General features: G+C 45.9%; 1 protein-coding gene across 3 annotated transcripts in view; it reads left to right on the forward strand.

Annotated features, from left to right (window-relative positions):
* AdamTS-A (ADAM metallopeptidase with thrombospondin type 1 motif A) overlaps positions 1 to 14,832 on the forward strand; it is a 35,987-nt gene that overhangs the window by 15,598 nt on the left and 5,557 nt on the right. For 2 of the 3 annotated variants that reach the window (XM_017176196.3, XM_017176198.3), the window contains exons 2-6: positions 11,989 to 12,427; positions 12,756 to 13,081; positions 13,235 to 13,773; positions 13,831 to 13,980; positions 14,047 to 14,825. In XM_017176196.3, the coding sequence (XP_017031685.1) occupies positions 11,989 to 12,427; positions 12,756 to 13,081; positions 13,235 to 13,773; positions 13,831 to 13,980; positions 14,047 to 14,825 (2,233 nt within the window). Of the gene's footprint in view, positions 1 to 6,025; positions 6,050 to 11,988; positions 12,428 to 12,755; positions 13,082 to 13,234; positions 13,774 to 13,830; positions 13,981 to 14,046; positions 14,826 to 14,832 lie in introns of those variants that run through there. The other variant, XM_070287286.1, reaches the window with a different exon arrangement.

Consider the following 14,832-nt stretch of genomic DNA (forward strand, 5'->3'; position numbering starts at 1 on the left):
AACAGAGAGTAATTATGGCAAATTATGATTGATTCGTAAATAGTTTACATTTCTGAAAGATATATTAGCTTGAAATACATTGTAATATTTATCAGCAGTGCGCGTGGGGTAGATTAGCTATCGCATCTTTCGTCGCCTGCAATTTACAGAACTCTTCAAACACCATAAAATCCGGGTAAACTTCCCAGTTTAGGCGCCACGCTACTTAAATAAATTGCTTACACACAGTGGCTACTAAAATGAATGTGCAAATTCTTGCCTTTACTCGAACATACATACTTGATAAATATTTTGTATCAGGCCGACAGGCGTAAGAAATCTATTTTTAATAGATATTTTACACGAGTGAACGGAATCGAATTGAAAATTGCGGCAGTGTTTATGCCAAACTTTCACACATTTCAGCGCCACTGCCGAAATAAAACGAAAATCGAGATACTATAAAAATCGAAAATTAAGTAAACACGCCCTTTACTAAAAATAGTACCAATAGTACCAACTGAGGCAGGGCAGGGGGTAGGGCAAAATTAATTTGTTAACTTTTTTTGCATGCGCCGGGAAAGCTTTCGCGTAAGCAAACAAAACACAAGAGAAATGTGCGTAAGGAAAATGTTGGGAAAATAAACAAAAAACGCGAAATTGTGCTAAAAAAAAATTAAGACAAATGATGAGTGAGAGAAGCTTTGAGGTTAGATTTATGGGAAAATAAAATTTCCAATAGAAAAAAAGTCTTGCCAAAAAGACCAAAAGAAATTCACGGCATGGAAACGAGAGCGATCGAGGACGCCAGTGCCGCGTCCCGAAATAGCACAGACGTTCTTTTTTAGTTTAGCCATTTAGTTTTTTAAATGTTTAATGTTTTCTTTTTCCATCTTTTTGTGTACTTTCTCTTCTGTTCCTTTCGTGTGTGTGTATATTTTTGTTAACGGACAGAAGCGTGTCAGAATTTTGATGTATGTATTTGCTTGAAATGAACTCTCTTGTGTGCAGCGAATTGAACGTTTGGCGGCTATAAAAACTATGATATAATACAGCCAGAAAGCAACAACGAGGAAACAATAAAAATTCTTAATTAATCTACCAAAAAGGCAGAAGAAACCAAGCAGCAAAAATCTGAGAGAACACACACAAAAAAAAATAAAATAAAATGCAATAAAAAAATGTGATATATGCAAGGCATAAACAAAAAAATTATAAAAATACACCAGCAATTTGACAATAAATAAAGCTAAATAGAAAAGACAGCGCCAACAACAATGCGCCAATAAAATATGTATTAAAAATATGTAAAATATAAATAAATACAGAGCACACTAAAATAATAACCGAGGCACATGTGTCTCGATCCGAGTGCTTTTGTCTGGCCGCAATGCGAGTCGGGAAATATTTTCCGTTGGATTTATTAGCTGCGACCAGACATCTTCGGTTTGACTTACACAGATCTAGATCTGAATGTATCAGGGATATGTATTCCAAGTATTTCTCTTCCTCCTCTTCGTGTGACACTTTCTGAGCTTATGGAATTAGGCGGACAACAGCCGGCGACAAATAAATAAATGTTTTGGAAAGCAAAAAGAATATATACAAAAATGAAAACAAACCGAAACCGAGGGCGTTAATTTTTTGCTAGCCTCTCTGAACCGTAAATAAATAACAGAAAATGTGCTTATGAGATCTTGGCTAAGTGGCGGGTGTTAAAACCATATAAATATGCATTAGCATAGTGCGTTAGTATGCGATTAGGAAGCACTTTTTAGGCGGAATCACAAAAGATTGCCACTACAGTCAGCAAAAAATAAAAAATCCAGCTCTAATTTGAGAATTGTCCATAAAAATAGTATCACATTCGGTTGGCTGCATTTGAAAGCAATAAACCTGCCTGTTTTAATAGCATGTTTTCTTAAATTAAATTGATTTAATTTAAATATTTATACATACAAATAAAATAAATATTTCTAAAGATAGTTTCCTTAATATACAAGTGATGATATTTGCCAATTGACAGGTAGTCTGTCCAGAAGAGAGTTACATTTGTATAGAATAATTTATTGAGTTGTTGAAAATAATTAAATGCAGCTGCAGTGTCTGGGAAGTAGTTGTGGAATTCGCTGATAGACACATCTAATTGTGTGTTATGTTGTACTGAGTGTTGTTATTTCCAATTACGCGTATGCAAAACAAAAGCCGGGGAAAGAAAGAAACGTGTCGGAAGTTGCACGACAGCCGATATACTCCCATAAACTCGTGCTGAACAATAATAAAACATTTGTATGAATACTGGCTTTGCTTGACCTGTCCGTGTTTTTGTTTTTTGTTTCTTGTTTTTATTATTATTACTCGCACTTTTTATTGTTACTGTTTTGGGTCGGCGCACGCCTCTCGATTGCGCTTCCTTTGCTTCCGTTTATTGCAAGATCATTTATGGGATCCTACCCCCTGCCCCCCTTCGCAGGGCCATCAATTTTAATTATCGAACAAATTAATCGGTCGCAACTTTCGTATCATTAAGATTAATGATCGCTCGATCCACCGAGCTGGGTGGCAACAGCAACACCAGCAACATGGGTGCCCCGGCAACGATACTAACAACAAATATGCAAATAGCGCACTTGGCTGAACTCGGACTCGAACTGAGACTCGAACTCGAACTCGAGTGTATCGCGCCGGGCTGGCGAAAAGCACAACAGAGCCAAGATCACAAGCGAACCAAAATAAGCTGTGGCAAATTTGATTAGAGCGCCAATTAATTGCTTGTTTAATTAGAACCCAGATATGAGAACACGAGCAGGGAACTGGGCTTTCCCCGTTCCATGCCTCTCAGTCTCAGTCTCTCTGCCCAATTTCCAATCTCCCGACTCGGAGCAGTAAATAATTGTCGCGTCTCGAAGAGTGCACTGACCCGGCCGACAAATTTTTGATATGCTCAGACATGCAGACGTACTCGCCCGTAGAAGTGCTTATGCGGGCAATATTGGGGCCTGATTCATGTGTCCCGTTTGGCGGAGCGAGTGCAGCGGGCATCGAATCGCGGCCAAAATCAAATTCACACAAGTGCAGGCGGGGTCAGTGACGTGCCGCAAGCGTCAGCGTCAACCGTTGGCCGTCAAACGTCACCGTACGGCCTGACGTATCTGACAGATACAATATGTACGCGCTTCCCGCTTGTTTTGTTTCGAATGGGACGCTGCGGCCGGTATTCGCTGTGAATAATTCATGAAATGCAGAGGAACTGCCATCGATTGGCAGAGGAGCACAGAGAAGAAAGAACGTTAAGATATCAGTTTATCTTTAGTTTACTCTTTAAATATGCGTCTGCGCTCAAGATCTTATTAAGATCGAAGACCAAAGGCGGATTAAGCGGAATACGAATGCGGTATCTGGGTTAAAAATCTTTTAAAGTCGTATCTTTGCATACTGGAGTTTTTATGATATATTTGGAATCTTAAATACAAGCTACTTTTAGCTTAATAGAAATGTATGGGAAGAAGTAACCTTGTTGCAAACCTAATGGGGTGAAGATACAATTGTTAAACTGCGTTTTTCACTGTGCACTTCCAGTCAAGCCTCAATCTTGAGCTTGCACTTCGAGTTATGGGCAGGGGCGTGGACCTGGCTGAAGGGCCTGGTAATGAGGCGAAGGCGAGGGCGAAGCCGACTGACGGAGTGACTGAAATACGAGCACGAGCCCGGCCTGGCCAGCATATGCTCATGCAAATTTTCAGCGATTAAAAAGCCATAACTTACTGTATGAACGCAAAGCGTTGAGGTTAATTGACAGACAGCCAGACAAACTCGCCCAGACACAGGCACACGGACACGGAGACAAACACAAACACAGATACCGGATACAGATACAGATGCAGATATAGTGCTCTGAAATTAACACTGCACATAAAGTAAAGCGAAAAATAACAATAATTAGAATAAATGCGAGCGCCCGAAGGTTTCGCTCGTAGCTTTTCCGCATTCTGTGCACTTTGCAAAGACCCACAGCCCGAAGAATGCAAGTCTCCAGACACGTGTTCTTCGGATTTCACATCTGCGCCCTAAATCAGAAAGGAGGTCCCATTGAGCGGAGGGCTTCGCCGGAACCGAATTTAATACAAACCCGAACTGCTGATGGCCAGTTTCATGGAAGTTCTGGGTTCTTGAATTCTTCTTGTGGCCCCCGACTGATGTCTTGAGAAATTCCCACAGACATGCTTAGTCAGGAGGAATGCGAAGGGAACTGGGGCCCATTCAGCATTGGCGAAATCGATACAGGCCCTACTAAGCGGAATCCTTCCATAAAAATGGGTTCAAGATTGATATTCTTAATTCCTTACAGCTCCCTAATGCGATGATTGATGTGGCGCCATTCCACTTCAGCGAAATGCACTGGGGGTCCAGCTCTTCTCTTTATATTCTCTTAACGACAAGTGACTGGGTAGGGGACTGCGACAGTGACTGTGGCAGTGACACAGTGACAGTGACAATGACGAAGGCGCCCGCACTTGGATTCTTAATACGAAGCTCACTTGAGTGACAGACAAACTGGCGAGCCAAGGAATTAGTTCCAGGGATGGATGATCAGCGGCTGAGATTCTTCACACAAATTCCAACCAAATAATATGAAATTCCAGAAAATCGATTTGTTTGCTCTCGAAGCATATTTGAAAAATGTTAATATACCAATTGGGAATGGGAATGGGAATGGGCATTCCATTCCTTGGCTCCCAGTTGGCTCTCGATATTGTACTTTGAACGCCTCCCCACCAGGCCCCCATAATTCTTTGCTAGGTGCTAGCTGTTAGCTGCTAGGAGCATATAAAATTAATGAATCTCACCTGCGGCTATGTTTTCTTTTGCCCGCCGAAACTCTTAATTGCCGCAGTGAATTTTCCAACTCATAATTCTATTTTCAATGGGTGTGCCGAGTGTGCCTGGTCAATGAGTCAGACGTGGCCACCGCTTACCTGTGAGTGACTTCAGGTGGCGTGGTCGGTCTGTGTGTGGCGCAGAAAAATCACATTAACGTCTGACTATTTTCGTTTAATTATGCCGAATATTTCACTCATCACAGCCGCATTTGTGGCAAAAATAGATTTATATGCATTTATTGACTTTGTGAATTAAAATAGCGCCTGCCCAGTGACTCAAGGCAGGAGGACGTGAGCCGATTATTGAATGCACCTCACGTGACGACAGTCTTGGCCAGAATATCTTGGAATATCTGAAATATGAGGTAGCTGTCCCCCAGTAAACACAATTCCCGCCACAAATGCAATTCATCAAGCTGCTCGTTTGCCAGTCAATTGGCTATTTCTGATCGACTCGTCGGGGTCTGTCATTCAAAATAAACGCGCCTTCAGTTGTAATGTCGATGTCAAGGCATCCAGAGTCCAATCAAACTAACGATCTCATCAACACAGAGTCTTACATGGGTGCTGATGCTGATGCCGATCAGAGATCGAGACGAGGCAAGGATGAGGATCGACAGAGGATGACAATGACTCAATTGAGACGACGTCTCGTAACTCAAGCGTATAATCAGAAACAATTAAAAAAACTGCACATCATTTGAGAACAATAACCAAAGAACATCAGCCAAACAAAAGCAAACAAGACTATCGATCGAGGCGTTGGCATTTCAAGTTTATTCACATTTCCTTGCAAACACAAACACAAGCGAACAACAAACGCTCAGCGCAGTGCCTGCTGGCCAATTTTTATTGGACCGCCTGTTTGTTTGTTTGCCAGAGGATAGCACATGGTCAGCCGGCCGGCCGGCTACCAGGCACACGGCGATACATTTCCGCCAAGGTGCTGCATATGGCTGACTAATCTCCGGCCGATCTGACAAACGCTGCATACACAAAGGCGCCCCCGAGTGCATCAGGCATTCCGCATCCGTGTGCGCACGTCGTCGCTGAGATATTTATGAGATGTCCAACAAAGAGCAACGAGATACCAAGGAGCACAGTGTCATTGACACTGACGGTCAGATTTCCAGATTCCCAATTTCCATAATCATTGTGAGTCGGCCAGCGGATAAGAACGGATCGTTGGGGCAAGTGAAAGCATACAAAAAATAATAATAAATTCGAGGCTCTTTGGGCATTGCTGGCATACCTGATGCCAATCGCGTTTGTTTAGACTCCGCGCGGCGATTATTTAACTTAATAGAGCCGTTGCGGCCGCCTTTTAATTTGCAACCTGAGCGAACCACATAAAAAATAAACAACAATCGGAACGAACGAACGAAAGAAATCGGCTTGCTTTCCGCTCTGGCCTGCATTCCACTGGGAATCGCGGTGCTCCGGTTGCTAGGCCATTTAGGCGCGAGATCTATGCTGTATGTGTGCTCCGCATCCACAATCCCGTCCGCACCTTTGGTGCCGCGGATGGGGCCATCTGGTCTGTGCCACTGCCCACCACCCACCACCGGCATCGGTGAATTCGGACTCCGATTCGGATTCGGGGAAGAGCCGCCTTCCTTTGAAGTGGCCAGCAGGCAGGAGAGTAAATTTAGTTAATTTACAGCGTTTCCAAAATCATTGGCCGAGAATTAACATTTTGAACGGGTGCCCCGAAAACGAAACGGCTCTTAATTGTCGTGTGATTGAGGTTCATGTTTCCAGTTTCGGAAGGTGGAAGGTGTGCCAGGTGCAGAACGGAGAGCCTGTTCCCGATTCCCCTTCGCGAGCCCCGCGGGGATCCCAACTCGAGCTGTCCAAATAAACACGCACACACTTTGTAAGCGGCGGAGAGCAAATAAATATTTGTAATTTATATGTTTCTGGCCGGCGTGGGCAACACACCGCAGATACAATAAATATTTTGGGTGTGAGAATGTGCTTTTTGGAACACGTCAGGCCGAGTGGAACCTCGAATGCGCTGCGAGGAGCCAAGGCTTCAAACAGGAAATGTGCACAACAAGTTTCGAAACCCCAACAGAGAGGTGCAAGCTATAAAAATACATATCAAGATCAAACTTCTCTCTCAAAGCTCAAGTTGATATAATAAAAATATTGTTTTGCTTGAAAGATAAGGTCTCTTGCCAAAAGATTAACAAGTTTTGATCGAACATAAAATCAGTTTGACTCTCATGCCATGACATTTTTATTACGGCTGTCAAAGGCTCGAGAATTTATGGCCACAATTTAAAAAATTCCTTAATTTATCAACTAATTACACGGCAAATATTTACCAAGTCGCCGCAGCCGCCTTACAAATTGAACAAATGTTCGCGCATTGCACATTGCTCATACGCCATGTATGCCCATAGAGAAATATTAGCTTGTCTACGCCACACGCAAAAGTGTGCCAAATAAATCAAAAGCGAGCCCATTAAACCGCGTACTAAATTAAGCCAGAGCAAATAAACAAAACGGGCTTTAATCGAATGACAAAACCAAAGCCAAACCCCAGGCCAATCCAATGGCCAGGTTGCAATTTAATGGCCAGTAAAATCTTTACGACGCTTTCGGGACAAGTGCAGGCTGCTGCAGGCTGAGTCATCCGAGCTTCCCACGTTCCACAAAATAAGATAAACAAACCAAAATTGCACAATTGTGCATATGTTAGTTATTCGAGCTAATCTGTTTGATCGTCTCGGGGACGGTGGGAGGTCTACACCCGCTAGCTAGCGCTTTTTTTCCATTCCTTTTTTTGTGCGAATTTTATGAAACGAAAGCTAAACAAAGTTGATTATTTTATAGTTTTGAAACGATCGGAATGGGCGAATGTGTGTGTATATCATCCGGATTCAAGGTTAAACACGCAATAATTAACTTGGCGCGGGGGCATATGCTCCACGAGCAGAGCAAAGCAGCATTGGAGGCCCGTGCCCATAATAAACAGCCCTCTGCTCCTCCGATCTCCTACTGCCGGAGCACCGGCGATGCGATGCTCTTGGTACGGCAAACACATGGCAGACGCGGGCGTTGTCCAGCCAGCCAGTCAGGCGACCATGCGACCAAGCAGCCAGACGGCCAGACGGCCGGTCGTTAAGCCAAATGGAAGCCGTCGATTCTGTCTAATGCATTTTGTAGCCCATTTTCAATTAAAATTTTGTACATTTACGTTTCGGCCAAGGTTAATTGATCGATTTTGCGATGATGGCTTTCAATTGTGAATTTAAAGTTGTAAATGCACTTTGGCCGAATGCTGATTTCAATTTAGATACCCGCCGAGAGCCGAGCGATCCTAGTGCAGTGGAAATGCATTTCCATGAACTATATACCACGGGTCTGTGCTGTCATAGACGGATTTAAAAGTTGGACGCGTGGGGGATTCACCGGATGATGGCCAGAGTTTACCATTTGCGGCGGTGGACTCAGAGTTTTTCCAGAGAATAGCGCGGCAGACGATTTAATGGCCGTGTTTTGCTTCTGCAGCTGTTTACCGGGCTTTTTGTTTTCCTTTTGTTTTTCCCATTGATATTTGGCGAATTTTCAAGGGCTCTGCCGCATCGTGCTTCCCCTTGTCAATTCTACGACAACGGAAAATGGGGAAAAGGCGGGTAAAACTGGGAAAAACATTTCCAGCGAAATGCTCGGCTGCACATTAAAAATATTTACAAATACTTTTGCCCAGTCCTGAGCAAACAATTTCAACGTAATTCCGGCTGACTGCAGACTGTTCTGCAGAATGTTTGAAATGCAAATAACAATTGGGAATGGTTCTCAAGAAGAGTATTATTCATTTGTTGTCCTTCCTGAGTAGTGTTTCTAATTGTTTTTCTCTCTCGATGGCCAATTTAACGCAGACTTTTAAGGAAACGTGTAATTTAGCGTCTAGAAGTCGAGCCAAAATAGAAATCTGCACACCCTTCATTACTTTTCGAAGAATATTGTGTTTAAGGCCTTTGCCAATTATATGTAATGGCTTTTCCGATTTTGTTTGTGGCAGTCACGCATCGCGCATGCATAACGGCCCCAAAAAGCACACGCCCATAAAGTGTACAAGTTTATTTATCATTCGGCAGCGCCAGCAGGCACTGTAAACACACGCGCCCCAAATTCTACAAAGTGGAAAAGTTTTGGAATTACAAAGTATGAATTTTGCTCAGCATGTTGCAAGAGCTGCATATAAGGTCGGCAAGGTTGGGATATAAATAATGGTGAGAGCATCCCAAAAATTGCAATGCGATTCGAATCGAATTCCCCATCACTGTGATTTATTCCATTTATGGATCCCGATGTGTGGCTGCAAATGTGATAATTTGCTGTTGCGGTTAGCGGCTATTTTCGATCGACATGCGCATGCGCAACAGCTGCCAATTAAATCGAGCGTTAAGTATACGCCGCGTTGGTCCAAAGCAGGCACAGGGCGCCAGTTTAGTCGGCCAGCAGCACTGCAATTAAGTCATTAAATACAAATTAGCAGAGAACAACAATTGCTCGCTCCCCCCCCCCCCCCCTCCCTCTGACCACAGATCGGGTAACGGCAATAGCCGTGTAATTAAGCATACGCCGCGTTGTCTGGCCAGACCGGCCACGCATCCGACGGCTCACACCTCAACCAACGCGGCCAGAGGTGGTTTACACGAGTGGTATTTGGTCTGCTGGTCGGTGGTTCCCATCCCGACCGACTGGCCGGCGAGGAGAAGGTGAAGTGGAGCCGAAGCTGCGCGGCGGCCTTCACAAACGCTCACGGGGACAGACTGAGCGGCGACGACGGCTAGCTGGCTGTGCAGACTGTGTGTCGACCGGAGCCATTGGCATAAATTATGGCACTCGGCGAAATGAAGCGATCGGCTGACACACAAATCGCTTGTTTGTTTCCACTGGCGGTCAGGTGTAAACAGGTTTCCCCGCAAGATGCCCCTCGGCTTCGATTCGGATTTGGACTCGGATTCTGATTCTTATTCCTCATCGAATTGGTCAATTAGTCAGAGGCGACCACTTGGCCGTGGTAGTAAATTAGGCGAGGTGGAAATGAGGCATTCGAAGATGCTCAGAACAATACAAGCAACACAAGCCGGAGAGCCTAAGAAAAATAAAGAACGGCAAGGCTACTTAGCCGAAGCCGCTGTTGTTGCCGCTGCCGATGAAAGAAGCAAGAAGGCACGCAGTGCATTTGCATATTCATGAGGCAGAGCGAAACAAGTTAATAAGCAGCTCCCCCAACGCATGCATAACTAACCATTCGGAGATAACGCCGAGATCGCTTTAATTAAGTGCATAAAGAGCCAGAGGGGCGGTGGATTTCTTTGGGGCACCCGTGGCCGGTGCGATTAGCATTGCAAATCGAGCACATACACAGGCATTTAAGTATTGCTTGAAATTTATGATAAGCCTCACACCAAAGCAAGACCAGATTCTGGACGAGGGATTTGCCTGGCACACTCATCAGTGGGTCGATCTCTCTTATGGCAGATAAAATCGATTCCGAAAACTGTCCAGAGCAAGCCGGGGAATTCAATGATAACCCAGGCCATAAATCAATTCGTTGATTATGTCCCAGGCACAGTGAACGATTTGTTGAAGATTTAAATACAGAGTTTAATGAACGACTTAAAATGAATTTAAAAGAAATTCAATTTGTTTAAGATCCGTCATGGTGTGCTATAATAAGCACGAATGTGAAATACCATTTGCATTCTTAATAAAAAGAGGATAAAAACTTTGCATTAATAAGGATATAGAATAATAATGTCTGCGCTTAAAAGTAGGCAACCTAGTTGCCTTTTAAAGATTACTAGACCTTCAAAAACCTTATCTAGATGTGGAATAATGAACTTGAAAATCGTTAAATGTGGCACAGGGCGCCGACTATAAACCTAATGAGAATTTTATGGCCCAATGTTCTAAGCAATTTGCAAAAGCAATTAATTTGTAACTTTCGGTGGCTCTGCTAAAGGTCAATAGCAATTAACAATTTCAAGGACAAGTTTTACGGTTTTCTCGCTCGGCCGCCCAGCTATAAGTCCATTTAATGTATTGAAAACAGTTCCCCGTTCTGCGGTTTCCAGTTCCCATTAGCTGGGTTTGGCGTTGGGAACCGCAAAAATAGTTCGGCTATTTGTTATACGCCGGAAATGTGATCTCACACGGCTCCGCCACCATCTCCACCACCAACGGAATCACACGGCACGCCAGATCGGTATTTCTCAGATATCCATATATCGGAATATCAGCATATCCACATATCCGTAGAGCTGTTGTTGTTGCTCTATGGCAGACCAGACACATTCGCGGCGACATTATGGCCAATGAGCATAACGAATGTGTCGGCGGTTGCAGAGTTCACAGAGCTGCCATAAAATTATGTAAAAGAGCCCATCATTTAGTCGAATTAATCTGCTAATTTCGCGGGGGAATTTTAATTTATTTGCGCTGATGTATGAATTGTCTGAAATTATTTCGTCGGAGGTGCAAACAAAGAGCTCTCACATAAATTTACAAATTAGAGGCATTTAAATTTTTTGGCTCGCGGGGTACTGAGTCTTTTTATTCGCATTTTTTCGGCTCTGCTTTGCCTCTTGCCTTTTGTTTTATCTCTCGAGCACAAATTGCCGTTGGCACACTTTACACCTCGGCGTTTAAGCGTTTATTTTAAACAAAAATGTGCAAAAATTCGCGGTGCGAGGAAGTGATTTCAACAGCTTCTCTTACGGTCTGACTGCAGCCAAAGGCCACCGCCGCCGGCGATCCTCATCCTCGTCGCTGTGATCCGAACGATCCGAGCATCTCACAGGTGGTCAAGGTACCAATACCTGGCCGGCTCGCCGTCGGCGGCAGTTCATCAATAATTCTTTCAAAGAGTCTATCACTCAAAACGGCCGGCCCCCGCCACGATGGGCACTTGGGCAGCGTGGAACGTGCCCAAGTTCTTATCTGGCGGCCAGCTCTCCAGCCGCCCCTAATTGATATCCGCACGCACCCAAGGTGTGAAAGAATGCCGGAGAGTGTGCCGTATCGGCAATCTGGCCGGAATATATCACCTATACCGATATACCTTTACCCATCCTATACTAATCGAATACTCTTTCTCCTTTTGCAGCTCGTGCTGAAGAAGAGGTGTGAATGGTGGTTCTACAGGTGGTTCCACAAGATGTCCACTCACTGGCGGCAGCACGCCTGCCTGTATGCCTGCCTCGCCGCCTTCCTGCTGGCCATGATCTTCATGTTCCTGCATGGCATGCCGAGTGCGCATAGAACCAGGCTTGAACTGGCCAAGAACAACTACACAGATTCGCAACCAACCTTAGTACCCACACAACTGCTACCAAAAAACAGCGGGAATGCGGATTCCCACAAGCATTTCGACAACGAAACCAATGCAAAAGATACCGGCGAAGCGGGAAGCTTCGATGATCTGGGCGAAGAAGATCTCACTGCCTTCGTGACGCCCACAAAGGTCTACTATAACTACAGCCTCAGCGAGGATGACCTGCTATACGAGTCGAAGCGGAACAGCGACATCAACAGCTTGCTCAAGGGTAAGCTACCTTAAAACATAACAAGAATTGATATAAGTAACTGAGAATATTTAAAATTAAGACAGGCTACAATTACATTTTCTCACAATTTATAAAAGTCTCTTAAGTCCAATTCAGTCTACTTCTTATCGAATCTTTTCTTGGCTTTTCGTAATACCAATTCTTATCAGCATTAAAGATATAGACTTAATTTAATGCATTCAAGAAATGCAGTTTAATTCATTAACTAAAGCAGATATCTTTTGAAGCATCTCCTCTGTAGACACCAGGGCTAGGAATTCCAGAAATTTCCCCAGATAAGCATTTTCGATTAATTGTATTTCTCTAGATTCTTCATCGGCCTTCAGCATGACGGGCACGTTTCGTAGCCGACACAACGAAATATGGGATCCTCATCCGCAGTATAACCTCAATGTGTTCGGGCGCCAGCTGCACCTGGTCCTGAGGCAGGACGCCTCGTTTATACATAACCACACGATCCACCAGCTGAGGATCCTGAAGAACGAGACCCTCGACACTGACGAGTTTGACCAGGTGGAGCAGGAGTTGGAGCAGAACCTGGAGGCGGAGCAGCGCGACCTGGACTGCCACTACACCGGCTACGTCGAGGGCGATCCCAACTCAATGGTGGCAGTCTCGCTATGCAGCGGCATGGTAAGGCCAACAAGTGGCTACGACTGACCTTGGCACAGCCATTTGCATCGCATTTACATTTCGCAAATTATGCTTTATTGATAAGCCACTGAATATGACTACTAATTCCGTCCCCCCATCCCCACATCCCGTTCTGTCCGTTCTCCTTTCCAGACTGGTTATATCAAAACGAGTTTCGGTGCCCTGCTCATCGAGCCGGTGAACCGGACCAGCAGCGACGAGGTCTTGCATCGCGTCTGGCGGAAATCGCTCCGCCACGCCAGACAGGCTGTCACCAGCTTCGAGCTGGGAATGGACGCTCTCATGAGCATGCGAGGCCAGAGCCAGCTGAAGGAGCGAGGCCAGGGCCAGGACCGCAAGCTGAGGCGCCACAAGAGGCACTACAACGACATGGAGACCAAGTTTAGCAGAAACCAAGAGTACACTCTCGAGGTGCTCATCGCCGTGGACTCGAGCATGCAACGCTTCCACCAGCACCGCCTGGAGTCCTACGTCCTCATCCTGCTGTCCATCGTATCGAGCATTTTCAAGGATGCCAGCATCGGCAGCCCCATCCACATCACGCTGGTAAACCTGATCGTGCTGCCCGAGAACAACGACCGCCACAACTCCAGCAACCAGATGCTAAAGCACTTCTGCTCCTTCATTAACCAGAAGGGCTACCACAGGGACACCGCCATGCTGATAACTAGGTGAGTCTGGACTTAAAGTTGGTCGGATCCGGTCTAACCGATCCTCTGCCTCCCCAGGGAACCGATCTGCGGCGGCATTCCAGGCAGGAGCTGTCACATGCTGGGCCTGGCCGAGCTGGGTACCGTTTGCAATCCCAGGTCCTGCTCCATTGTCCAGGACACTGGGCTGCCCGCTGCCTTCACTATGGCTCACGAACTGGGACACATGTGAGTAAATCACATCGTTCACCTAATCCCACAGAATTCCTGACATCCAAATGATCCCGCTTCCAGCTTAAACATGCACCACGACGACGATCCCCAGTGCCAGCCATTCAACTCGAGACACGGGAACAAGGAGATGCACATCATGTCTAGCGTGATGGGCGTTCACATGCATCCGTGGTCATGGTCGAGATGCTCCAGACACTACGTGTCCGAATTCCTCGAGTCGCTAACACCCGCATCCGGCCACGCTTCCCACAGGAGGGGTGACAAGTCCTGCCTTGAAAACGAACCTGAATTGGTTGTTAAGAACACGGAGAAGCGACAGCCCGGGGAGATCTACTCGCTGGACAATCAGTGCCAACTGATCTTTGGCACCGAGAGCAGGCACTGTCCCATGGAGGAGCAGTGTCAGCGCCTGTGGTGCAACCGGACGCACTCCAATCCCAGCGACCAGTGCCGGTCCAGCAACCTGCCGTGGGCGGATGGCACGAGCTGCAGCCACCGGAACAGCGATTACTGGTGCCAGAAGGGCAAATGTGTGCCGCGCCAAGGCAGTCACCGGCTGACAGTCAACGGCGGCTGGGGTAATTGGAGTCCGTGGACGCCCTGCAGTCTCACCTGCGGGGGCGGAGTTCAGGAGTCGCGCCGCGAGTGCAACAACCCGGTGCCGGAGCACGGAGGCAAGTACTGTCTGGGAGCACGGAAGAAGTACCGAACCTGCAACGCCCACTCCTGCCCGCCGGGCAGCATGGACTCGCGGGAGCAGCAGTGCTACGACATGAACGGGCGCAACCTCAACATTCCCGGCATCACTCCGAACACCAAGTGGCTGCCGAAGTACGAAAGTAAGTG

This window comes from Drosophila kikkawai, chromosome 3R (genome assembly GCF_030179895.1).
Source record: "Drosophila kikkawai strain 14028-0561.14 chromosome 3R, DkikHiC1v2, whole genome shotgun sequence".
NCBI lineage: Eukaryota > Metazoa > Arthropoda > Insecta > Diptera > Drosophilidae > Drosophila > Drosophila kikkawai.